Source organism: Gallinula chloropus (genome assembly GCF_964237585.1).
Source record: "Gallinula chloropus genome assembly, chromosome: 1".
NCBI classification, from domain to species: Eukaryota; Metazoa; Chordata; class Aves; order Gruiformes; family Rallidae; genus Gallinula; species Gallinula chloropus.
The window spans coordinates 15,668,399-15,695,240 of record NC_140085.1 but is presented as its reverse complement, the minus strand read 5'-3'; the positions used below and the strand labels follow the sequence as shown (position 1 = coordinate 15,695,240).

The following is a 26,842-nucleotide window of genomic DNA, read 5'->3' as shown; positions in this document are numbered from 1 at the left end:
CTGGGTCTGTACCTGTGCCTCAATCATGGAGGCTCTGAAACCAAATAACTAACTTTTTGAGAGAATGGAGAAGTCAAAGAGATCCCATGGTGTGAACAGACTTTATGCACAGACTAATAGGATATGGCTTTTCTATTCAAGTTGATCTGGTTCAGGACAAAAGGCATGAGAGGCAGGTATGAAGCTGCAGATACCAGTTTACTTCAGTATATTCTATTGTGTTACCAGGAAAGAGAGATTGCTGATAGTACCTAAAGAGTGCTCCTCAAGAAAAGGGGTAGTCAAAGACCTATCTTGTGTAACTTGTTTTCTTTTTATGCTCCAGTAGCATTAAAAGCATTGTATAAGAGGATGTAAAACTAAAGCTCATTATGTCTTGTAGCTCCATTACTTGTGGATGACATTCAGAAGTGTCTAAGCAGTAAGCAGTGGATTTTTCAGTGCTACTCCATTTCACTCAGTAGTTTGGGTAGCATTTGAAAAGTTGCATCTGTTGTAAACTACAGCATCACACAGCACTTTCACTCCCATTTTTTTCTGTGCCTGGCTTGCAAAGCTTGAGAAAGTTACAGAAGGAAGTCAGGACAACAATCTGTGAGATTCCTACTAGAGGCCAACTTTCCACGACTCTTGATAGCAAGGCTCTCCAACAGGCTGATTAGTCATCAGGCAATGAAGTAGCTCCTGACATAGAATAATGGTCTTCTAACAGAGGGCTTAGAAAAAAACCCCAAATAACAGAACAACAAAACCCTACTACACTCCCAGTTTGGATTCCTTAGCAAAATTACATTTGATAATGACGCTATTACCTGAAATACAGCTAAAACCAATCTTAAACATATGCAGTCATGACTCAAAAATCCCTTCCCTCTAGAACCAACCAAAAAGTTTGACGCCTGCTTTTTCATGTTGTCTATTTAGCTGTTACCTACCTGGGCAGATAATTGGAGATTTACATACTGAACACAGACATACAAAAAGCCAGAATAAAAGCAGAGCAGACGCAGCTGGACATCTGGTGTCTTGCTCTCACTCTCTGCTTTGGAGACGTGGCAGAACCTACTCTGTCTGGTATCCTCCCTCAACCTCCACTGCCTTGCAAGACATTCTACTTCTTTTAAAGCAGGTAAACAGATAAAGGTCAAGACTCTGCATCAGAAAGGGAAGGACAAAAATTAAGAGATGAGTTTGCTTGACTTGTTATACATCAGATTAACTACCCACACCTGGAAAAAAAAAAAAGCCCTATTCCCTAAGCCATGCCATATTCCAAGGGCAAGCACTAAAACATAAAAATCAGGTAAGATACCCAACTGCAACATAGTGGGCTGGATATTCAAGCATCCAGAAAGACAACAGACTAGTTTCTTTATCAATTTACTGGAACATGCATGTTTTAGATTATACCTTGGTAGAAAAATAATAAAATGCACTTCTATAGAAGATGTGCAGAATTCTAACATTGCTTCCTTGATTTCTCAAAAATAATAAAAAAACCCCAGATTTTTTCTGAAAATAAAGAATACTCAATTTCAGAAACTTCAGATAAATCATACTTTTATGTTCCCAGCATCCACATTAAGGTACTAGAAGGGAACACAGGGAGTACTACTGCTACTTTTTGGTTTTGAAATTATTTTGGACAAGACTAAATAATTGAATTCTACTTTGTCCTCCTAGTGGATTTATTTTTTTTTAATTGCAAACAAAGACAACTTTTTGTTTTTAAAAATACTGACACAAAACAAATTTATTCACCCTTTATAAACTGGATCTATACAAAACCTTCATTTTAAGTGTGACCAGAAAAGCATATTGTTTCATGTAGGATTCTGTAATGGTTATATGGCAGGAGTCCATATTAATAACCACAAACTGCCTTTTCTATAAACAGTTTGGTAAATTAAGAATGTCAAGCAGTGCAATCTCTTCAGTGTGCCGACAAGTCAGTTCTGCATTCGCTTCATGTGAGGTTGTGCTTATGTTGATCTGCTGTGGTTGAGCAGGACTGGCTGCCGAGGGTGAAGATACCCAAGGCCAACTCTGGCAGACCCACTCCCTGCAACAGCAGATCCCTTTTGGGGCAGCTGCGGGCTGGGCAAAGAGCTTTGCTTTCTCCTGCTCCCTACTACTCACTCAGGCTCGTATGGAGTTTCCAGCCCCATCTACCCTGTGGCTCTGTCCCCACACCCCCTCCTAAATGAGTTCATGTCCACTTGGGAATACATTCTTCATTACAGCAGAACATAGTTGTTATTATGAACTTTGCCAGCACTCTCCTATGATAAAATCTGGAAGACGGCAAACTGGCCCGGGTCTACATAAGGCAAAGGCAAAACTCAGTAAAGCACTTTCAGTTCTGGTACTCCTTTTACAGGCAATCCTTGTAGCCTAAATAGGCCATACATATCTCCTCTGTTCACAAGAGACTTGCTGATTGTTCAGGTGCCCCTGCACATTTCAGTGAAAGATAAATCCGTTATTTTCTAGATTTAGATAGAAAAAATGATGCATCACATAAAATTTTCTTAAGTTCTAGCATCAGTTGGGCCCTGGACCCTAGAGGGCTTTTTTTACAGTCTTGCAGGCAAACAACACTACATGAGCTCCTTCCAACCCTTCCCACACATCCTGCCGCACAGTCCCCGAAACATGGGGATGGCAAACACTCCATTTTACCAGGTTACAGCGTGTGTTCAGGGATATAGTGCAAGCTACTCAAAGGCATGCAGCAAGTCTGTGACACACATGAAGATTTAACCCAATTTGTCTTAACTCTCAGAGCCCTATTTTTAATTGCTGGATCATTCTTCTTCCTTAAAGGATAATTATCAAGGGATGAGATTAGAAAAGTCCACACCTTGGCCTTCAGTCCAAATTCATTTGTCTTGTGGATTTCAACCAAACCCACAAGATTGAAATAATTGGTTTTCCACAATTTTTAAGCATCGCTTATAGAATCATACAAATGTTTAGGTTGGAAAAAACCTTTAAAATTAACCAAGTTCAATCGTTAGCCCAGCACTGCCAAGGCCACCACTAAACCATGTAGATGTGCTCCTTAGGGACATGTCTTTTAAATACCTCTAGGGATTGTCACTTAATCACCTCCCTGGGCAGTCTGTTCTAATGATTAATAACCCTCTCAGTGAATAATTTTTTTCTTAATATTCAAACCAAACCTTCCCTGGCAGAAACCTGATGCCATTTTCTCTTCTCCTATCACTTGTTACTTGAGAGAACAACTCCCACCTCACAACCTCCTTCTAGGTAGCTGTAAAGAGTGATAAAGTCTCCCCTCATCCTCCTCTTCTCCAGAATAAACAGTCCCTGTTCCCTCAGCCACTACACATAAGAGTCGTGTTCCAGACCCTTCACCAGCTTGGTTTCCCTTCTCTGAACACACTTACCAGCACCTCAATGTCTGTCTTGTAGTGAGGGGCCCAGGTGATGGTATTCAAGATGATCTGCTCCAGAACCTTCCCCAGCACTGAGGTCAGGCTGACAGAACTGTAGTTCCCTGGATCCTCCTTCCAGCCTTTCTTGTAGATGGGTGCCACACTGGCTAACCTCCAGGCAATTAGGACTTCCACAGTTAGCCAGGTCTGCTGATAAACGATGTAAAGTGGCCTGGTGAGCACTTCTTACAGCTTCCTCAGCACCCTGGGTGGATCCCATCTAGCCCCATAGACTTGAGTGAAGATGTCCCTGCTTACTGCAGGGGGGTTGGACTAGATGACCTCTAAAGATCCCTTCCAACCTTAAACATTCTGTCATTCTAAATGGTGTAGCAGGTCACTAACCATTTCCCCTTGGATTACGGGAGTTTCCTTCTGCTCCCCATCCCTGTCCTTCAGCTCAGAGGGCTGGGTACCTAGAGAGCAACTGGTCTCCCTACTAAAGACTGAGGTGAAGAAAGCATTGTGACTGGTAGGAAATGGAAGAAGTTGCCCATAGTTACTCTGCTGCACCATAAACATTAACTTAAAAGAAAATAAAAATGTGTTGAGCACTAACTTAAGAGACCATAAGAGCTTCAGCAGGACAGTGCATAAAAACAGATATGTATATGTTTTCTAGGAGTATAGTTTCACAGGCTGTTGTAGGTGTTCCTGTATTATGACCTTAAAATTTCTAGAGGTTTAGAGATGAACACTATCCAGTTTTACAGATATGCCAATAATTCCAATTAATATGCCTCTTTCATTTGTTTTCACAGCTCCAGAGCCAAATTCTCCCTTTTGCTATTAAAACCGAAGGTTACTCACAAATGAAACCACTTGCATAAAATAAGTAGGATTTGACCAACAGAAAATGTCAGTCTAATAATAATTTAAAAAAAAATTCTTAGAATTCAATACTACTGATCACTAAAAAAAAATAATAAATTGAACTGAGAACTCTGTCTAAAATTTCTTTCAATACAAACTGAAAGAGGTGACACTTTTATACCCAGTGGTGAGTTTCATCTCACAGTCTAACTGGAATTTGTGTGAGTTTCCAATTACAGACTACAAAACTTCAACCTTCTTCCCACTCCCTAAAGTACAATCAGTTACATGCATCTGATTCCCCATTCTGTAAGTACAGAAACCAGTGTCAAACTACATACACTAAGAGAAGTTACCTTTAGAAAACACTGCAACTGATGAATCTCTAATACACAATTCGTGCAAGAAAAAGTATGAAGCTAATTTTACAGAGAAAATAAACCTTACTACCAACGATGTACTCCATAAAAAACTCTGACACTGAGATGAATTGTAAATTCATCCCTTCACAGAAAAAAAAAAAAAAAAAAAAAGTAGTTCTACAGCTCTATAAACTGTTTTGTCCTGGAATGCAAAACACAAGTTAAACAACGTCAGTTCCTAGCCAGAAGTAAATATAAAAGTAGAGTTTCCGGAATGAATGCATAAATCTTCTTGGCTTTGCCTTTACATTTTTAAAACAGTGCCTGTGTTTATATTCTGACCTTTGTACACTTTCCAGATGAAAACAAAACAAAAAAAAAATCACAAAGAAATACTCATCAGTAATAACTAGACTCCTATTACTTTCCAAGTGTCGGTTACAGCAACACAAAACTGCCATAAATGTAACAGCAATTAAGTTCATGTTTCCATTCCTGACACTTCCAAAGAGCCTGCTTCCACAGAACATGACCTGTCAATTTTAACTTTGTTTCACTGCAAGCCATTCAACCACTGCAAATAAACAGGAGTAATTTCATTTTACAAGTGATACAATAATTCCTAAAAAAAAAAGCCATTAATAAGGGCTATAGCATGCTCTGTGGCTATTAACTGCTGCCTATAGTGCTACCTCATTTCAAGAAACCTGTTTTCTGCTTGATTTCTTTTTTCTTGGTTCATGGAAGAGTTTATACCACTACGTTATTCATCTGCTTGTTCGTACTAGCTTCTGTGCTTGCTGAACAATTTCAATTAAATTTAACAATGAAGAAAGTTTCAAAGGATAGACCTTCCTATTAATTTGTGCAAATTAGCAGCTGATACCAAACTAGTATCTACCATGAAGGAAAGGTCACATAAATTCAGTATTGGTCTGTCTGCCTCCTTTGGGCAGCCTGCCAGCTCATGGGTGCTCGACAGCCATGAACACCAGTACCAGCTGGCTCTGAAGCAGGCACTCTGCTGCTGCCCCTACCTGAACACTGTCATGTACCTTCACTAATGCGCTTCCAGAATAAAACTAAATATGGCAAAGGTACGACATACAATCCATGTCACACACCAACTGGCTCTTTGGGGACATAAAACATGTTTTGTTTTGACCCCAGCTGAACATATACCAACTGCCCAGAGTGCTGGAGTAACTTCACACTACGATTTTTACACTATGATTTAAAGAAACAATAGAAGCACACGACAATTTCTGTGTTCAGTGATGTGTAGGCAGTTTTCTTAGTTCTTCACAAGCAAGTATGTAACAGCTTCAGCAAATAAAACATCAAAACTTAAAAGAAATAATAATTTTAAATTTCCACTGAGGCAGAACCTGCAATAAATGTTGAAGGTAAAACATCAGACTGCAATGTACTACCACAGTCACAAATGGCAACTCCTTCCCCGGAAGGAAAACACATCTTAGAGATTACAGAAAACTCCAGGCAGGCGATAAGAACAGAACTAGTTTTGCTCTGGGGTTGAATTTCCCCAAGCCTGTGGCACAGTGGGGCTCTCTAGCACTGCCCGCCCGGACAGCTCCCGCCCGCGGGAGGGACCATGGAGCAGCTGCCCTGAAAGGAGCCCTGGGGTTGTCACCTCCAAGCCATAAGAGGTAGCCAAGGGCCTGCTTTATTAGGGAGAAGCACTAACAGGCTCCTTAACCTGTAGGATTTAAGGATGCTTCTTTCTGAAGCTCATTTACATGCTTTGTTATGATTCTGTCATCAAGTATTCGGATGCTATAGTAGCAGAATTCCTCCAGAGTTAGATATAAAGACATTTTTCTAACACAAAAAAGTACATTTCAGTAATAACCCAGTGTGGTACAGATTGATACCAAGATCACTACAATGGCCTGGACCTAAGAGAACTTGCCTCTTCTGAAAGGCCTGTACACACACCTTACTTCAACTCCCTCCCAGACTGCCTTCCATTACCTGGCACTACAGCTACAAAGGCCGTGAGCATCATGCCGGCACTGCGAACACCAACCCGCCTCCTTTCGATGGAGAAGTGCGATCGCACACGTTTCTGTGATTTATCTTCCATTACTGCCAAGCAGAACTGCAAATAAGCTTTTATCTCAAAACAAGGGAAATGGATGTTAGCCACCAATTGAGCTTCTGTATAAATAGCAGGTCAACCAACCTTCTTAATTGTGCATATTGCAAAAAGCAAAAGGAGGAAAACAAGCACTTGATACACTCTTAACAGCAACAGAAGGTGGAACACAGAAATGCTGTTACTGCCTTTTACTGTCTCTTATTACTGGGTTTTGTGTTTGTTTTGGTTTGGGTTTGGGTTTTTTTTTTTCCTTCAAAGAAAAAGTGCATGAGAAAGATCCTTTAGCAAAGAAAAACAAAAAGGTAGCTGAGATGGAAGAAGTAGGTTGCAACTCACTGCTTTACTCCCGTGTCCTGTGTCCCACATAACCTCACCCAGAAGGGTGAAAAAGGACCAATGGCATCCAACTTTTGGCAGAAGCATGAAAGTCTTTCTAGCAGTATTTACATAAGTTCACACTGAGAAACCTTGCTGCAGAGGTTGTGTCATGCTCCCAAAACTTGCCAGAAACAAAACAGAGGACAAATGCCTACACATCTGCAAGGAAAGCACCCCTTTTCCTCACAAGCCCAAACTGTTCTGCAGTCCAGACTTCCCAATCTCCTTACATGTGTCAAAGCTACACCTGTGCTGAATGCAATGATCTGAAGGATGGCCTTATAGAAAGCACGACATTGTTTCTCTTATTTTTCGAGGCCATAATCCAGATGGGATTACAGATGGGCCACATTCATATGACTCCATGGTATTAGTGTTCCTAAGAAAGTGAAACCAGAAGAACAAATTACTTCTTTTGGCAAGGTGGAGAATGGAAATGACTCTGTCTACTCCCACCTCAACTGCCAGCAGCAGCTACACTCCAGTAGAAGGACAGAAATGACAGATTAGCAGGGAGACATGCAGATAAACACTGCAGATAAATTCTTACCAAGAACTGAGGAATTCAGTAGTATCTAAGAATAAATAACCATCTATCTACTTTCAGACCAGTTTTTTATAAGTGCATTAGCCACTAAATAGTATTTCCTGTAGGTTGAGGCAACAGGAAAGAAGGAAGGCTGTTAACTCTATATTTAAATCACCTCGCAAATGCTTAAATAATGTAGCAGTGAAGGCTACATCAGAGTTTCTCATGTTTTGAGTACTTATTAAAAAACCAATAGAGACAGATAAATTACCAGCTAAAAGATAGCTTTTAGAGAAAAATGCTTGAACGTTACTCAAAGGTATCGAACGAAAAGGCTGGAAAGAGAAATCACAATGCATTAAAAACAGGAAAAAAAACCCTCAAAGATAAAATAATGACTGAGTCTGGTACTAAAAAGACTCGTGAGGAAGAGTATCTCTAAAGGTACTGGATCCTAACTCTTCAATTTCAATAGAAATTAGGCATAAATGGAAGCACAACCCACACACCCACCCCAAAATATCTGTCCCTCTAGTGTTTACTAGTGCCTGTTATTGAGAACCTCCATTTTTCAAAACTCATGAATGATGAAAAAATGTTTTTATTGGAGCGTTCAGAACCTTAAGAAAATGTTAACATATGTCTATAGTACACACTGAATTGTTTCTGACTGCAAGTGGGATGAGAATCACAAACATGCTTTGAAAGACAACAAGAAATCTCAGGGCAATCCCAGCTCTCCATGAGCCAGATTTTTTCACTAAAGCTCTTGACCATTTTTAATCCATACATTTCAACATACTTAAGGCATTCATTTGCAAAACTTTAAAAAGGAAAACTTAAAAATGTCTTGATCAACAAGTATTTCAGGGCCTTGTGACATTAGTTTGCACTGGCCCAATTACTAGCCTAATGACAGAGTTCCTTTAGCATCAATGAAAAGTGTTACAGCTTCAAGGACAGGGTCTAAGACAGAATGAGTTCAGTGGTGAAAGAACTTGGAAACAAATAAGAAGGCACAGATCAGTGCAGAGACAATGTACACTCATTTGTGGGGTCATCCAAAAAAAGGCGACAATGTCATCATGGACAGCATGAGTTCAAAATAATCCACGTCCTGCAGCAGTTACAAATGCCTTACAACTCACAGCAATGGATTTCACTTTTCACACCAGCGTTACAAACCTATCATTAAAATCAGAACGGGAAAACACACCAAACCTTTCACATCCTGTGCTCTCAGGCTAGCAAGTCTGAATGTTTACACTTGGTTCCAGCTTGTATCCATCCCAACACTGTGGATTATGTACATCTTTTATTTATAGTCTATACTGAGGCTTTGCAAGGAATGTTTTCTTTCCAGCATTGGGCAAGGATTTCTTTTCTTCCTGTCTGGCATGCTTTACAGTAGATATGTCTGCTAAAAAGTTATACTACAAAGACACTATCAGTATTTATAAAAACACATTTTTCATCTGCATCACAGGGATTCAGAGGAGGTTGATGCTGTTATAAAGGTTTTTATACAAGCAAGATTGTCTCTGGAACAACTCTGAGCAGGAAAGATCATGTTACTTCTCCTCCTTTCAAAATCTATTTCATACAGCAATTTTCTAGTCCTTCCATTAAGGAAGTCTTCATAATATTTACTAATTGGCCCTCATAGCCCAGCTTTACAAAAACCACTTTAGACAAATAACTGGAACAGTATGTGTAAGAAAGCTATTCTCATTATCAGCTTTTACCTGCTGAAGCTCTCAGCTTCAAATTCTTGCTTCGATGATTTTTTCTGAGTATCATTAAGCTGAGCAATTTAAGAGGCAAACATACAAGTGGAAAACACTCTCTGCTGTTACCGCATGGTTTTTACCACTTTGCCTTCCATTATCCAGAGGGTTGCAGTACAATAAGGCAAGGCTCACTAAATTAAAAATTAGATTTTTTTGGTATTGTCTCATTCCTTACCATTTCCTCATTTTATCTGTGGCCTGTAAATTACTTTTCTGAGCAGCAATGCTACAGGGTTGCCTCTTACGGAAAGGGTGGCCAACTGCCACAGCGGTGTTACACAGTCCACTCTGTGGATACCTTGTGCCTACAACCTGCATTTTACTCCCATGCACTTCAGGCACCCTTTCTACACCCCTTTTCATTTCAGATCTCAAACTTTTTTGTGTGACAGGGTGTCATTCAAAATGCTGAATGAGGCACTGGACCTTTGATTAGCAATCTTTCTGATGTAGCCCCAAATCTGTACATCTTCTAGGCTACTTGCTGTATCGATTTATATCTGGATTCATGCATTATACTGCCTGGAGACTGCAAACAGAAATTATGTGTTCTTCTACTATTTTTATCATCAAATACACAAACCCCTGAAATAGAGCTCTTCTAATTTTTAAGTGAAAAACCAAATTGACAAATATGACACTTTTCTTCAAGGAAAAAAAAAATGTAATAACACCAGTCAATTAGCAAAGTCAAAAATAAAAAGAAAATAAAAGGCACACAAAGCCAAACTTCCCCCTCTTGAACATCTTGTTTTCTGAAAACTGATCTACAGAACAAAAACATATTCTAGAAAGACTAAATAAGAAACAAACTTTGTAATAATATGTCATCATCAAAATTCACAGTTAAGAACGCCCCGTTCAGTTCCATTAAGTAAGCAGGCTATCATTCCTACCCAATAAGGGTTTTCAGTAAAAAACCTCTACATGAAGCTATCTAATCTGTGTCATCACCCAACATCCTAAAGAAAAAACAAAAGCAAAAAAAACAAACCCATATAAAAGCAAGCATATATTTCCTTTGGAATTCTCCTAAGACTGCTTTCAAGCAGTACCATAATTGATGCATCTGATAACAATATCTGCTTATATATGTGCAAGTTTAACAGATTTACCTAGCATGTAGTAACTCATACATACATGGACTTCATCATTTATGGATTAACCTCCATAAAACAACCTACAGTATAATAAAGCCTATGTGATGAGTGTATCACCCCAGTAAGATCACCTCTTTTCCTTCAAATTCATGTATGTCAAGATTTATTCTGGCAGCAGAGAATACTGAGCTTCTCAAAGCCTCCTCCCTCCTTCACCCACTTTTTTTTTTTCACTCATCTTTCCAAAGCACAGTGCCTCTCCATAATTACAGTCACTTGAAGCTCAAAAGAATAGCTCACGTCTGGAGCAGGAATAGTTTTTCCATAGCATGATTTTAAGGCATCCCTATTAAAATAATAGTTGGTGAAATAACCACCTTGATTTTTTTTAACCACTAAAAAAGGGACATTTCACAAAGTGTTTGTTATGTACTATGCAAGATTTCATTTTCCCATCAGTAACAAAATCATCTTAAATCACCCCGAAGACTGCAGCTGTTACCAACATGCCTCTTGACTTCGTTGATGGTGACCATTACTGTTCAACCTTGAAACTGAAAACAATCTGGATTCTCCATGAAAAACTTGAGTTGAAACTTTCATTAGAACAGACACTCCTTAAAATGTACGTATTAAGGACTCTCCAGATACAGTAATATGACAGATGACCATTTCAAAATATTTAAAAGATCAAATAACCAATTTCACACCCATGCAATGCACTGACCACTAATTTTAGTTTATGATTGCATTTATGCTCTTTCTAAGCACGCTTATAAGCCAAACAGAATTTCAGTAGAAAATTCAGGATAGCAATTTGGGATGTATACATGACAAGAGCAGGGTTACTTTTGGGTAGAGAAAATGAGAATCGAGAATTAAAGACAGTCTCCCTCACATGTGCTCTCTGTTCTTCTATCTTCCTTCCCTTGCTTCCGTTCTGTCCTTTCTCCTTCCTCTTGCTTTTACCTCTGCATTTTTCCTTACTGCACACTGATTCCTCTTCTGCCTCTACGTCCTGCCTTCCACCTTTCTTGTTTCTTTTGTCATTGTGTCAACAAATGAAATGTCCTAATTTAGAGGTCATCTTTTGATATTGGAAAACCAGAAGTGGGGCAGCAACCTGTACCTTGTTTAATCTGCACCTTGTGACCTAAATGTAAAATTTCCAAACCATATCTTCCAGATTTACAGCAGCAGCTAAAGCCAATGACCCTGCAGAGATCTGACTATTTAAGGCAGATTTACCTCAGACTGAGGGTTCTCACTGGATAGAACTAGGGAACAAATCACAATACCTTAAAACAAAGGTAAGGTTTCTTTGGGAAACTGAAGCAAAGTCAGCAAGTGACACAAAACTCCTAGGCCATTCTTGAGGAAGCTGGATATGTGCAAGAAACAGTAGTGGCATGCAAATGTTAGTACTGACACTGTTTATACCTTATCATTCATAATGCAATCATTACAAACTCCCACCAACAGAATTTTATGTCTTTCTATACTTCCTGAATCAATGCTGCTCACTGTTTTCTTAGCTGAGCCGTCAGTCAAAATCAGTTTTGAGTTGTTTCTTTAGCGAAAAAGAAGCTAGAAACAAATGAAAATGTTTTTTGTATAGTTCCATCACTTTTCTGCCCTTGGGTTTCTGGAATTTTTTCCTCTTTCTCTTAAATGCACAGACACAAACTTTAACAAAATAATATCCAGCAAAGACACCTTCACTCAGGCACGCATTTGTTTTGAGTGGGGACACACATACTTCTGAGTGGAGGCTGCTATTAATTTAATTAGATTCTTAGCAGAAACGTTATTTAAAGAGTGGTTACAGAAGAAGTCTGCTTTTCATCGTCACAAACATACGCACATGTGAGCAGGAACCACATACCTTACTGTGAAGACTGCTAAATGCTACGTATTGCAGGTTCACATTTCTAGCTGTTTATTTTGTCAAACTAAGGTTTTAGACCACAATTCTCCTAACCTGAATAAGACAACTGGGACAGATTAAGGGATTAAAAAAAAAAAAAAAAGAGGAAAAAAGACTACACTTCTAACCTGCTCAGGTCTGCTTTCTAAACTAACTGTTAGCAGAAAGAAAATATTTTACTTTGTTCCTGTAAAAAAAAAATCAGAAGCCGTTATTTCAAAAAACCTCTATTATTCTGAAGATTTACAGCAATGATTGGAGCTTTGTGGTTTTGCAACTGCATATACTTCTAGGTAAGAGCAGCCAGTAGCCATCCCCTATCTGTCAAGGCCCACGAAACTGGCAAAACATCCACCCACATGGCTAAAATGCATCACCCTCCAGAAGGCATCTGCACCCCAAACACCTATTCCAAATCATCTCCTACACACACTGTGCTCCAAACCACACCAGACACAACACAGAAGAGCACAAGGAGTCATAGCCCAAAACTAAGCCAAGCAGCACACCAACAACGCCGTGCTCACAAGCCGTCAAGGAGCTCGCCTGTAACTGCAAACTTCTCTAAATTCACAGTCAGGCTGCTCCAGCCCAAGAACTCAGTTGGTCCTTAGATAAAGAAATAACCTATTTGTACTGTTATATTTCTGATGAGTGACTGGATAAATTACTAAACCTTCATCTGTAAAGTTGGCTAAGCATGTATTAGACAGTAATGCTTTCAGCCACCATCCACCATAACTCGGATTTTAATTTGAGTATACAGATTTTTATGAAATTCACATGCTGCTTCTACATGGCCCCTGATTTAATGACAGCCTGCTACAACCTATACATGTTGTTACATTGCCCCCCCTGCTCTTACTGACCCCTTCCACTGCTCTTATCTACCCACTGTCATCACACGACAGACCTGCAGGAAGGTTACAAACTATTTGATGCTTTCTGGTTTTGTTTAATTTCAAGAGGAAAACCAAAAGTCAGATTAATAGAACTGACAGTACTATTTGTCATCCCAAAACTGGCATGGATATGGATGTGTGCAAAATTTTGTCCGATGCCCTGGTTTCTACAATTTACTTATTTTGAAATTTGCAGGAACAGCATGTATTCTAAGCAACTCAGACTGAATAAAGGAACTAAAGACAGACATGTCTTAACATTGATATCATAAGCTAGAACACGTATGTTTTACCTAAGCAGTGATCTCCTATTATTTGAGCGTAAATCAGTGGGTAAAACAGAGATACATGCTTGCATTTTCTAGCTCAGGTTTTCAAGAAAGGAATTAAAAGGAACCAACACACCAACAGAAGCACACGGGGGAGGAGAGGGACAGCTGTAGTATTTTCCTGTTAAAATACATCACTATCTGAGAAAAAACACCAAAACAAACCTAAGTAAAACAAAACAAAGTAAACAGAGGCTGCACAATGCCAAATGGTACATATAGCACTACAATTTTTGACCTTAAAGAACAGCAACGTTGCCTCTAAAAGCATCTCTAGTATTTCATTTTAAGACCAGATGAAATAATATTTTTTAGTTATGGCAGATATTAAAAGACAGCTGTTATCAATGACAAGTTATTGCCCATCAAAATAAGCTACACATTCACACGTAAGTGGCAGTAGTAAAAGTACTGTCATTTGTAAAAGCACATTTTCAAATTTTGCAGAGTATAATAAATTTTAACATGCCCTTCAAATTGCAAAAAGTTAGAATTTGCTAAAAAGACATCCTATTCAATTTCGTAATTGCACAAATTAGTAGGAATTACTGGTGGTCACTGATTAATGCTAATACACCCATGTAGGACAACTTACCATATTAAAAAAAAAAAAAATCCACAAAAAAGCCAACGAGGAGACCTAAAAATCATTCCCATTGTAATGTGTTCAGAAGGGGATAATCTAAATGCTGTGAACCTAAAGAATGTCATTTCAAAGGTCACCTTAACTCCAGGTGTCAGTTCAGAACTAGGACACCAATACTACAAAGTTCTCACTCCAGCCTTTGTGTTAAGTGGTTCCTACGACTGATGCAATGGACACAGCAGAGGGGCTGAACAGAGTTTAATTCATGGTTCACATAGGACTCTTAATCCTGAGTATCAGGGTGGGTTTTTTTTCTTTTAAACACAGCTTATGCCTCAGCTGTGTCATTTCTGTAACAGGATAAAGCTGATGTGCCTTCCAAAATGCATTTCAAGGACAAAACTAATACTGACAAAGAGTTCAACTGCAATGCTTGTAGGTCTTTAGAAACATGTATGGGGGGAAGAAGAGAAAAAAAAAAAAGAAGAAAAACAGGTTGGAGACACTAGCATTTACAAAGAGCTCTGAACAATGTCCTGTTTGAATTCATTATGGAATACTGTTAACTTGACATTTCAAGTGTACTGTTTTAACAAAGAAAAGATAACCACCACCAGGCCTGAGCTCCTTCTCAGGGGTTTTTGTCTTACGTTTGCTTATAAACTGCTTCAATTTGTTTTCCTCTCCTGTATGAAAGCAGTATCCAAACAGGACAAAACAACTACACAGAAGGAGTTCGATTATTCATAAAAGAAAAAAAAAGAATCCCCCTAACTTAAATTCAAGAATTGCTACTTATAGTAACAGCTAGCAAAAGCACAAAAGAAATATGCTTTTAAATTGGTATTTAAACCCATTAAACAATTATTTGAATGCAAGTCTTTATGCCTCTAGTTATTAACAAAAGGCTAAGTGGATGTACTGTTATGTTACCTTAAAAGAATACATATTCAGAACAGATATAAAATTTGAATTTAAAATACATACTCCTACACAATGCACACATACACAAGCACACCATTAGTAACCATTTACTATAACTTACTATTCGCCTTCCACACGGTTTCACAAATATTTCCACTTTTGTGGTTTTTAATTGATTATTCCAACTGACAGAAATCACAAGCCATAATAAAATAAACTTTCAAAATGTATTAGGCTTAAAACCAAGTATTTCAAGGGGGTTTTGTCAAATGTACAAATCAATTGTTAAAACTATGTCATTCTAGTATGACCACTAATGAGAGTATAGACAATAATGGCTTTCCTTCTTCACAATCACAACAGAAATAATATCAAGATAATCTTGATTACAGGTATTCATTACAAAAGCCTAGAATGCTTCTTAAAACACCCTGCAAAGTTCTATGTATGTAGCACACACGTTAATAAATCAAGCTACGCTTCCGCACTTCCCTCCACACAACATTCCAGCTCGCCATTCACCAATGAGTCTGTTCAGTGTTGGAATAAATTATGCTTGCAAACCACATCTACTGTTAGCAAATTAAGACAATAATTTCATTCTTCTATGTTATCAGTTTTCAAAGACAGCAAATTTCCAGATTTTTACTAATCTCACTTAATCAGCATTAAGAGTTCAAAATTACCACATAAATCTGCAGAACCTGACTGACAGATTCAAATTCTCTCGTTAAATACACATGCAAATTTGTAAAGAACAGATTAACAGGATAGCCTACCTTACAGTGTAACATTTAGAAAACTTACCCAGTTCTTAGACATCTACATTTTTTCCTGATAAAGCACACATAAGACTGCACTGATACTCATCTAGCAAACAGCTGGCTTCTGTACTCTGTTAAGTAAATCCACCTCCAGCATGACCTGGAGAGATGAATGCTTCACTGATCTGATGACATATACTTCAATTTCAAGCTGTTCTCAAAAAAAATAAAAGAAATAAGCTAACGATGAAGCTGCTCAGACACTTTCTCTTCTGCACCTAACCATATTGACTGACCTCTCAGCATCTGACCATATTGACCTACCCTTCAGTTAGCCTGCTCACCAGACACAAAGACGAAGTGCTACACACCCTTCAGAGACAGCTACAACTCATCCCATAAATCAGACCAGCTGATGAACTGACACCATCTCTAACTAAAGCCTGTCAGCCACACAAAGATGAGGTACTGCTAGCTGCGTGCAGAGAGGTGTTACCCTCAAACACAAAGACACCGCATACTTTCTTTGCTGTCTTCAGAGCTATGCTTGCTCCATAGGCCCTTCTACCAGGCAGAAAACGCCACCCTGGCTTTCAAGATTAAATTGTTTTAAATTGTGCTCTACTTCTTGAGACACATGTAAGTACGTCCATGTAAAATGCTTCATCAAGCGTGTAAATACAGCAACATGCCCATGAGAAGCATTTTCTAAGGTAGATGTGCCATTAGACTAATTATAAAACATAGATGTGCTCTCCTGTACTATTATAAGGGAATGCATGGATCTCCTGTTTGGAATATCACAGGCCTATATGCTACAAGCGACACAGCTGCAGACTGGCACTGCCCGTGTGCCCAGCACCCAGCATTGCTGAACAAAAGGGGAAAGCCCGGCAGGTTAAAGTTTGCAGCGGGAGACGGGAAAACCTCCCGTGGGCTCCGGCGTTTGGCGTCAACGCAAGTGGGGGAGCTTCCCACGGCGCAACGGCGGCGGCCGCCTCTTCCCATTCACACTCCGCTCGCCGAGGCCAACGCGCTCCTTACTCCCGGGCCCCGTAGTCTCCCCCGCACGACCCACGACCGCCGGGGCCTGCGCACGGCCCACGGCCCCCCAACCGCCCGCCGCCCGGGGACCGCCCTTCACACAGCCCTGAGGCCGCCGAAGCGAGCACCCCCTCCCCTTCCCTCCCCTTCCCTCCCCTTCCCTTCCCCAGCTGCCCACCTGAGCCCGGGAAGCTGAAGGAGCCGCCCCCGCCCTTCCCGGCCGGTTCGCTCCTTTCCCCCTGGGCCGGGCGAGACGGGGGGCCCTTACCCGGGAACTGCTCCTCATCCTCGCCGCTCTCAGAGTCGGTCTGCATGGGCTCTTCGGCGAAGTTGACCCCGCGGGCGTCGGGGGGGGCCCGGCGCGGCGGCTGGCTGCCCCTGTCATGGCCGGGCGTGGGGGTGCCCGCTTTGCGACCGCTCGCCTCCTTCTCCGCCGCTGTCGCCGCCGCCTCCTCCTTGAGGCGCCCGAAGTACTGGAGGGCGAACTCCAGCAGGTCCCCGGGCTGGCTCCGCAGCACCTCCACCGTGAAGCCCTGCAGCAGCTCCGTCAGCCCCGCCGGGATGGAGATGCTCATGCCGGGGCCGGCCGGGGGGGTGCAGCCTGGCTGGGAAAGGGGAGGGAGAGGGGAAGGGGAAAGGAGGAGGGGGGAGAGCCCGCTGCCGGCGGGTCCGCAGCCCGGGGACGAGGCGCGGCCGGCGGATCACCCGTGGGCAACGGGAAAGGGGCGGGCGGCGGCGGCGCAGGTGGGAGCGGGCGGGGGGGGGGGCGGATCCGCGGGGGGTAGCGGCTCGTTGGCAGTCTCGGCGGCCACAGCGTCTCGCTCAGCTTCACCCCACACTTGGCGCGGCAGCAGCCCCGTCCGTGACTGAAGCCTCCCCGCCCCCGCCGCCTCCTCCCCCCGCGCCGGGGGAACCTCGCACACATGTGACCCGGGAAACCATGACAACCTCCCGCCGGGGACTGCGGCCCGCAACGCGCCCCCGCCCGCGCCGCCGGAGGGAGGAGAACGGCAGCCGGTCCGCCCGCCTTGCTGCGGACCCCCGGCGGGCCTGCGAGCCTCTGGGACAGCGGGCAGGTACACCTCGCAGCCGGCGGGGTGCTGTGAGCCCTCCTCGAAGCCTCCCGCTGGGCTAGCCTCACGCCCCCTTCTCCTGCCGGGGCTCTGGGCCGCTGGGCCGCCGCCTCCGGGCGTTGCGGCCTCCCGGCTCCCCATGGCTCCCGCGACCCCCCGGCCTTTGGGTGCCTTTCCCCTGTGGGGGGATCCCGCTCTCCGCGCTGGCGGTCGGCGGAGATCCCTCACGAGCGGACCGCGGTGGATGTAGTATTTCATAGCTAATGACTGCTGTGCTTTCTCAGGGCCATGTAGCACCTTAAAGATATTCCCCCCATCATTCATGCACGTACCTATTTGCATTCATCTGTATTAATTAGGATGAGAGGGGTGATGTGGTGCTAGAAAACACGCTGATTGTCAGCTGTTTGCCTGAGGTCCATGAAAGATTTAGCTACAGAAAGAAATAATTGTTAAAAAAAAAATGCAATTTAAACGTTGCTGAGTGCTAATGCTCAGCACAGACACTCTCCCAAGTCGTGCCGCAGAGACTACTTAGCACAGTGGTAAGTAGGTGCTGCTTGTCATCGCCAGGAAGCCTCAATGTTTTCAGTAAGTAGCGGTTATGGGTGCCATGTTTTCCATGGGGCTTTGCTTGAGGTTTCTTGAAAGATCCTTGGAATGCAAACTACATGACCCCCTAATTTATAATCACCTCTGGATATTGGCCAACATTTTGGGGTTCCAGAAATTCCAGTTCAGAGTTATTTTTATGCACCAAGCAAATTAACTGCTGAACAGTCTAAGACTGGGACTACTTGGCTGTTTGATTTCACTAAACATTCAGGAGGGCTCAAATTGCATTGAAGTAAAGGTTCAGAAGGGCTTAGGGTAATATAAGCTGTCAAAATTCGAGTTTGTAGTAGCAAGACACTGAAAGACGTGACTTCAAGAAAGTAGAGTGACAACAAAATACATCAATTCCTACAAAGCTTTTCATGCAGATCTGCATCTTGGAGCCATTTAAAATTGAATTAAGTTTCCAAGTGGAACCTGATACTTATGCATTTTCAAATGGAGCTTCATTCATGGGTTGGATCTTCAAAGTGTTAGTGGAGTGATGGCAAATTAGTGGAGTGATCCATTCATGCATGGGTGATATTGCTGCCCCATAGCAGGCAAGAGGCACCCCTGACAATGGAGTTGTGGAATACCTTTAAGCAACATCTCATGGCTTCATTTCTCTCTGCAGGAAAATCCTACAGCTATCTGTTATGAAGTACTAACTTGAAGTGAAATTCATTCCTGTTCCACACTGTCCAGCCTGAGGAACACCTTCCAGGTCAAACTAAATCCTCTGTGAACAGACTACAAGTGCTCATTGGGCTGCAGAAGACTGCCCCACCAGCAGGCTCTAAGAATTGCTGCAGTGACCTGGGGGGGCTAGCAGCCCAGCCAGCACCTATGCTGCATGCCATGCCCCAGTGCTCCACGCCCTGACCGCAGCTGCCTTTACAAAGCACTGCCAGGGTAGCATGTACATTACATTGGCCAAGAACGAAGTGCAGCAGGACAGCTGATTTCTGTACATTATGGACTGGTGCATACCTTAGTCATTCTAGAGTGTGGTTTAACTAAAAATTCCAGATTGGCTAATTTACAAGTTTAGGAGTTGAAAAACCCTCTCACACCACTGAGAAGGCTGATCTGTTTGTTAGTGATGGGGCTGAGAGATACCTAAGCTCTGAGGAAACCTCCAGGAAAGGAAGTGGTGGTAATCGGTGCCTTCCAGACACCGGGTGTTCTGTAAGCATACAATATTTCATTTACTGGAGTCTTCCAGGACTAAAAGGATTGTCATCCCTGAGGTTTTCTCTTAACCAGACAAGGCACTCTATTATTCTAGGAATTTACCAGCAACATACTGTCCTTTGCCATCTAATCAAGGAATTCCCTAGCTTGCCAGAGCCTCCCATCCTCCCAGACATGAAAGGAGATTGCATCTCTGAGGACATCCTCAAGAGGCAGTCCTTGATGTTTGTGTATAAAGCTGGGATAATTTGAATAAGAGATTCCTAAGTGGTGGCACTCTAAAGAATGATTCTTTTTAAAAATTTTCAAAACAGCCCAAAATGTTTGTGTCTTGTGAGACTTATCTTGAGTTTTGGTGTATCTAAAGGGTGGCAGAAAACTTTGTTGTTCAAATTGGTGTCATCTAGTTTCCTTAGATACCTTGTGTTCCAAGGAGCTTGCATTGACATTTAAATTGCTTTTAAATCCTCATAAGGCAGGCAGCTGTCCCAAAATATGTTATGTCTAGCCGAGTGGTAGGTAATGAGATTATCAGTTCACACCTCTCCAATTAGTTTTAGTAGTTGCTACTAATTTTTGTGTGTCATTCTCGTTCAGCAGTGAGCATCATCTTGAAATGAAAGAGAATGTAAAACGTTCAAGAATCCTCTTGTACTGAAAAAGGGTTGAGCAAAACATTCCCCTCACAATTTCCAAGAAAATGATGTAATGACTCGTGCTGTCTCCTTTCCTCCTAGCCAGCAGATGCAGTCTTCCTAACACTGCTTACCAGCTTTGCATGTCAATCTGTCCCTTCACCTGGTGTGAGGCTCTGAAAAACTAGACTACATCTAGCAGCTGAGAAATAGCAAGCATTGTGTCTCCCACAGTATGATTCCAGACAGCATACTTCAGGACACTGTTTGGGGCTGCTTCTATCAGAGATTGGAGAATGAGGTCTTTTCTGACCATGTAGGGGACAATAGAGGGCAGAAGGAAGTAGCATCAGACTTTCAAGCCTTGTCTTTACCAGTATAAATGCAAATATAGTAAATCTGGCAAACTTGAGCTAACAAAGTCCATCCAACAGGCAACCACAAGCCTTTTTCTGCCAGCTTGCAAGTTTTTTTGCTTGATAGGAACACCCTTCTCCAGTCCTTCCAAAGACTCTCTTCAGCAATCATCTTCTGATGAACCCTCTGCAACGACATACGTGCCATACGGGGGAAGCAGAGGTGTGCACTTAACAGCCTGAGCGTAAGACTGGGCACAGCCTTTTCTCTTTGAGTGGACAGTGATTCGAGAAAGCACACTAGTACAGGCTTTTAAAAACTGCTCTTAGTTAAACTTCTTGGAGGCAAGAGGGACTATTATTACCATCTGCTTGGACCAGCTGCACAGCTAGTCCATAAGGAAAACACCCTGATCTCTTCTTTGGTAGTAGTCTGCCTCCTGAGCTGGAAATCTAGCAACTCCCAGTAGTGGCTGTGGATGGAGAGTTCATATTGTACTGCAGAAAACACAGGATAAAACCTGGCCATACACCTATAGCCGTGTAGTAGGAAAAGACCAACATCTGGGTGTGAGAGATGTTACTCTGTATTTCCAAGATTTTTGGTTTGTGTTGTCTTAAATCTTTTGTTCTGGCTTTTGAAAATTTAAATGCAGACACACTTTGCATACTGCATGATTAAAAGCTGCTGCTGACAAGCAACCTGCAAATCCCTTCATGTTTTATATTTACTTCAAAATCTTTTTAGCTATATGGCAATGTTTCTTCTTGCTGGCTCTTGATCAAGGTGGCTTGTAAGTTTTGAACAAGCACATTTAGTTCATAGGAATAACCATGTACCAATTATTTGTCTTCCAAAGCGCTTTTAAAATGTCACATATATTGACTTTTTTTTTTCTCAGCTCACACTGGCTTACTAGTCAAATCTTGCTCACAGATTTGTCTTACTAACAGTTTTTAATGGCAATCATTCAGCCACAGATTTTTTTTTCAGCAGTAACAATACTTGCAGCTGTGCAGATCCATAGATTCCTGCTTTGCTATTCTCCTCATTAGAATCATATGTCACTATTATTCTTTCACCAAATCCATTATCAAACCCAAATCTATTTATCAGAAGAATGTGCCTGTAATTCATGGATTAAAATTTAACATATTTCTCATGACTCTCTCTTTACTTGCGTCTCCTGTTCTCTATCCCATACCCTTTGCTCTGTCCATGTTTATTGTTCCGTGAATTCAAAACACATAACTCTTCCCTTGCTTAATGCAAATCTAGAATGGCAAGAACCAAACATCCATTTACATACTGAAGTAAAATACTTATTTATGCCAGTGAGGGTTTTCCCTGAGCAAGCAGAAAGGCAAAGGCCAAAATTTGGGGTGGAAGGAATCCACCTCAGGAACACAATAGTGGCAAAGCACTGTAAATAAAAAAGGCCCTGCCATTTCCAGTACTAATTCACAATCAGTTTAATCTGATAGAAAGTTCGAAGCATCTCCTCACACCAAAATGGGCTATGTAGTCAGCCAAATTAAATGCCTGATAGAGCTGAGATGAATCACCTGCTGACAGAAGAGAGCAGAAATCACAGCTCTACATGAGCTACACAGGAGTGGTATCATTCTGTCCCTTCTCCAGCAATTCAAATTTGGGTCACATAATCAGAGAATCATCAGGGTTGGAAAGGACGTCTAGAGATCATCTAGTCCAACTCCCCTGACAAGCAGGTTCACACAGGAATGCATCCAGATGGGTTTTGATAGTCTCCAGACAGGGGGACTCCATGGCCTCTCTGGCCACGTGCTGGTTCCAGTGCTCTGTCACCCTCACAGTGCTCTGTCAGCTTCACAATAAATTAATTTTTTTCTCATGTTGATGTGGAACTTCCTATTTTCCAGTTTATGTCTATTGCCCCTCATCTTACCACTCACCACCAATGAAAAGAGACTGTCCTCATCTTCTTCATGCTCACCCTTCAGGTACTTATACCCATTGATCAGAATGGCTGATCAATCATAGCTTGGCTTACATTGGTGATGAAACCAAGTCTTCAACCAATCTCATCTACTGAGATACTATAAACAGAAGAATTGCAGAGTATCACATCTTCTGACCGCCAGTCCCCTACTTTTCTCCTTGTCTGAGTCCTTAACACAAAACTCAACTTTCCAGGAAGCATGAGCTTCATGACTTACTGCAAACTGTTATTATTCTGCTGGTTTCCATTGAAATCTACTGCCTGTGGTCCATGACATTCAGAAACTGCTGGATACCTCCATGCCTCAATTTCAGCACTCACAATTACCTGTAATTTCTGAAAAATTTTATTAGAATTTTTAAAATCAATACAGTGAGTACTGAATTTGCCATTAAAAGTAAACTTTCTCATTTTAAAAGTGATGAGATAAAATGGCAGTGTAGATGTAGTAGACTTTGGCTATTTTGAGGAACTTATTTCATGCGATGTCCTACTCTGTTTATAAAAATGGCATTGTACACTGTCAGCACAACCTGTTAAATGGCTAACGGAGACATCTCTCCAAGCAGCTGACAACAGAAAATCATCATCAGATGGAGAAGTTCCCCAGGAATTTACAGTATTCAACACCTTCTATTCAACACCTCCTCCAATCTCTTGAGGCAAGTATAAATGTTGCTGATATAATTTACAGATGACACAAAACCCAGTCAGAACGGTGATATCAGTGAGCTCAGGAAAGCGTGGAGTGGTCTGAATAACTTGTCCATTTAAATGAAAACTTTCTTTACACAGCTACATATTAAGTCACTGAATTCCGAAGAAAAAGTGCAAAATGTTTCTGCAGGATGGAGGGACTTTACCTTGGAAAGCAATGCTTCTGAAAGCAAATCAGGGGAGCAAAATGGACCATCTCGACTTGAATTCCTGTTACAATTCTGTAGAGAAAGAGGCTAATGAGATTCTTGATTACTTCAAGAGGGAGACTGCAAATAGGAATGGGAGATCTTCTCTTTGTAAAGCACTCCTGAGACCAGTAGAAGTGTATGGCCCACAGATTTGGTGTTCATATATTCAAAGGAATGTGGAAAAATAGGATATGTGTAGAAAAGAGACACAAGAATTATTCATAAGCTGAAGGAAATGCCTTGAGGTGAAAAGACTGGGAGAGTTCACAGCCTTTATCTAAGCAGTTGTTATTATGCTCAGTAGCAGAGGCTTATATTGAAGGATGTCAGTCTATGTAGTCCAGCAGTTCCTTCTATCCCCTTTAAGGCAAGGAGTAGTATTGGTCTTACTTCTCAGAAATGACTGAACAACTTCTCTTAGGAAGTCAAACTCTTTCATGTCTCTTGAGGAACACACAAATATCCCAAAAGATGTACTAGATTTTAGATCTTATGAAATATGAAGTAATGCTGAGAAAATCACATTACAAATATGCTTTTAAAAACCTACAGTCACCACTGTACAGGCCTGGGTATTATTTAAATGCAAAAGAGCTGTAGTGAATGGATAGTTTTGCTTTTCATTTTCCTTGAAGGAGCTGGGGAATCTGATGATTTTTGAAAGGTGAAATTTATCCCTGCAAACCCTCTTTTCCTCTTACCAGTCCTGATCTGAAATCTTCAGATCATCTGCTTTGTAGCAAAAACAGGGAGCAAGGGAAATAGCTGCTGGATGGAGAACAACCCTACAATTCCATGTCTTGCATTGCTCATTAACTGCCAATGTCTTTCCAAACAAATCTATTATGAGAATTATCTTAGGTTTCTTGGGAGCTAATTTCTCAAAGGAGAGCCTCAGAGCTGTGGAGCCTGTGGTTCTAAGTGATGTCTTCTCCTAAGGAAAAGACAACTTTTTTTCAGTGGAAATCAACTGTTTGGTTTTTGGTTTGTGTTTTTTTTCCCCCCTCTGATAGATTTAATTGTAACTCATTATTTTCTTGAGGAAATTGGTATTTATTCTGGGCAAGAGGAATAAAGCGTCTGCGTAAGTGTTGGTTAAAGAGGACACATAAGTACCAGCTGAAATATTTTCCTCGGTTTGAACCTTAATGCACTAGAAATGTTCCTGTAGACTTTCATCCTGGTCAAAACTGAGAATATCATTAGTGAGTAAAACCACCATTCTGACCTTAATGAAGGATGTGTTTCTTTCTCAATTTGAGTGTCTCTGCACACCTACACACAGCTTGGGTACGCTGGACTGTGTGACAGACACTTTTGCATGTTAAAGGCATCAGACGAGAGGGATTCAGGTATTGCCGAGTCTGTGAGGGAAGACATGTGCCCGTAGTTGGAAGAGCTGTGTTTGAGAGAAGGACCTTAATTCAAACCAGCAGAACTTAAAGGACAAGTGTGGATGCTTCAGAGCTGTGCACTGTAGTGCCAAGTCTCCAGTTTGTCTCAGGATGGTTTGTTTATAAGAACTCCTAAATGTGCATTTGATTAAAAAATAATCTAAGTGTAATGACCTTTACAGATTCTGGAACAGAAAGATTGTCTTTCTATCCCTCTCTCATCTAAGTGTATGTGGGTGCCTGTATAAATACACATACATATATGTCTATAGGGCATTACTCTTTCTATTTTGGCAGAGCCTAATGACCCCATGATATTAATCACGCTATGAATGCAATATAAGGACCTTAACCTAGCTGACTTGCAGTGAGTTAAGATTGCCTACTTAATGTAGACTTATGGATCATCAAATAAAGAATGCGATTATGTTTTATACTTTTAGAAGAAACAGAAATATTTACATTTTTAAAGTAAAATTCGTAATTGCACCACCCTTTCAATATTCCAACTTTAGCTGCAGGAGTGAAATACAAACAGTGCCAGACATGCATTCCCATGAGTTTTTAATCGTTGTTTTCGGCACAATCTATTTTTGCTCAATTCTATGGGAAATGCACACACTTTGTGCAGTTGCCAGGATGTGATTTCCCAATGCCCACTATTCGTTTCCAAGTGTGCTTTTTTCAGATTCAAGTACTTTTGCAACAGCTCCTTTTCATGTTTTATCGTGTAAGTAATCCTTGCTCATACTGAACCCATTCGCTGAGGACAATGGTTGTGTATGTGGAGCTGAAAGGGAGGACATGTCAGTTAGTGAAAGTCTCCCACGCTGGTGTTAACAGTTGGCTCTTCTTTTTCAGGGCCTGCTGTTATTCATGCTCACTCCATCTAAAGGGTGCATGCACATAGCTGCATTTGGAGCCAACAGGAAGGAATCTATGCTTTGTTCAGATTCTGCTGAGCATAACAGAGTCCAGCAGTTGTTGGGGAGATGGTGATGTTCTGCTGAAATCCCTCTCTCTGGGCCTACACTGCAGGACAATTTGGAGTGTGCCCAAATGCATCTGTCAGAAATATCCAGGAGCTGGAGCTAGGCAGGACACATAAGGCTCCCAACTGATTTACAACGTAACAGTTGCATAAGGAGCTATAGAGAGGTTTAAGCTGATAATGCATCTGTTTGTACAAGAGAGAAGATTTGGGTCTGGAACCTGCCTCAGAAGGACAACTTACCTAAATAAAGACATGGTCCTTAGTCAATATATCCACTCAAATTTGAACAGTGCTTTGCAGGCCAGCATAATTTTTCTGCTCTAAGATCACTTTTACTCGATGGACTTTTCTCTCATTTAAGGGCTTATTTGTGTGTTAAAATCAGTCTGACAATGTCCTTACATCCATACAAACAATTCTGTTATTACCATAAGGCCTAATCATGGTCTCTTGTTTCCAGACACAGTTGCAGTTCCAGCGCAGTCCTTTACAAAGTGCCTTAGAGGAGCTCAGTCTGCCTGTAAGTGGGGCACCACTGGAGACCACTCCCAGATTCCCTGCAGTTTGCTGTATAAAAGACGTTTTAATACTTGCCCCAATCCCGACTCATCTGTAGTGTGTGCACCATCACATCCTGCATCAGTGCACTACCCTTATCTCACAGCATTACCCAGCAAA

At 41.5% G+C, this 26,842-nt stretch overlaps 1 protein-coding gene across 2 annotated transcripts in view; it reads right to left on the bottom strand.

The window, feature by feature from the left end:
- PRKAR2B (protein kinase cAMP-dependent type II regulatory subunit beta) overlaps window positions 1–17,606 on the bottom strand; it is a gene marked incomplete at both ends in the record, with an annotated part of 87,391 nt that extends 69,785 nt beyond the window's left edge. Inside the window, one exon of one of the 2 annotated variants that reach the window (XM_084268484.1) lies at window positions 17,210–17,606. In XM_084268484.1, the coding sequence (XP_084124610.1) occupies window positions 17,210–17,606 (397 nt within the window). The remainder of the gene's footprint in view (window positions 1–17,209) is intronic. The other variant, XM_084268485.1, reaches the window with a different exon arrangement.
- Window positions 17,607–26,842: the final 9,236 nt, after the last annotated feature.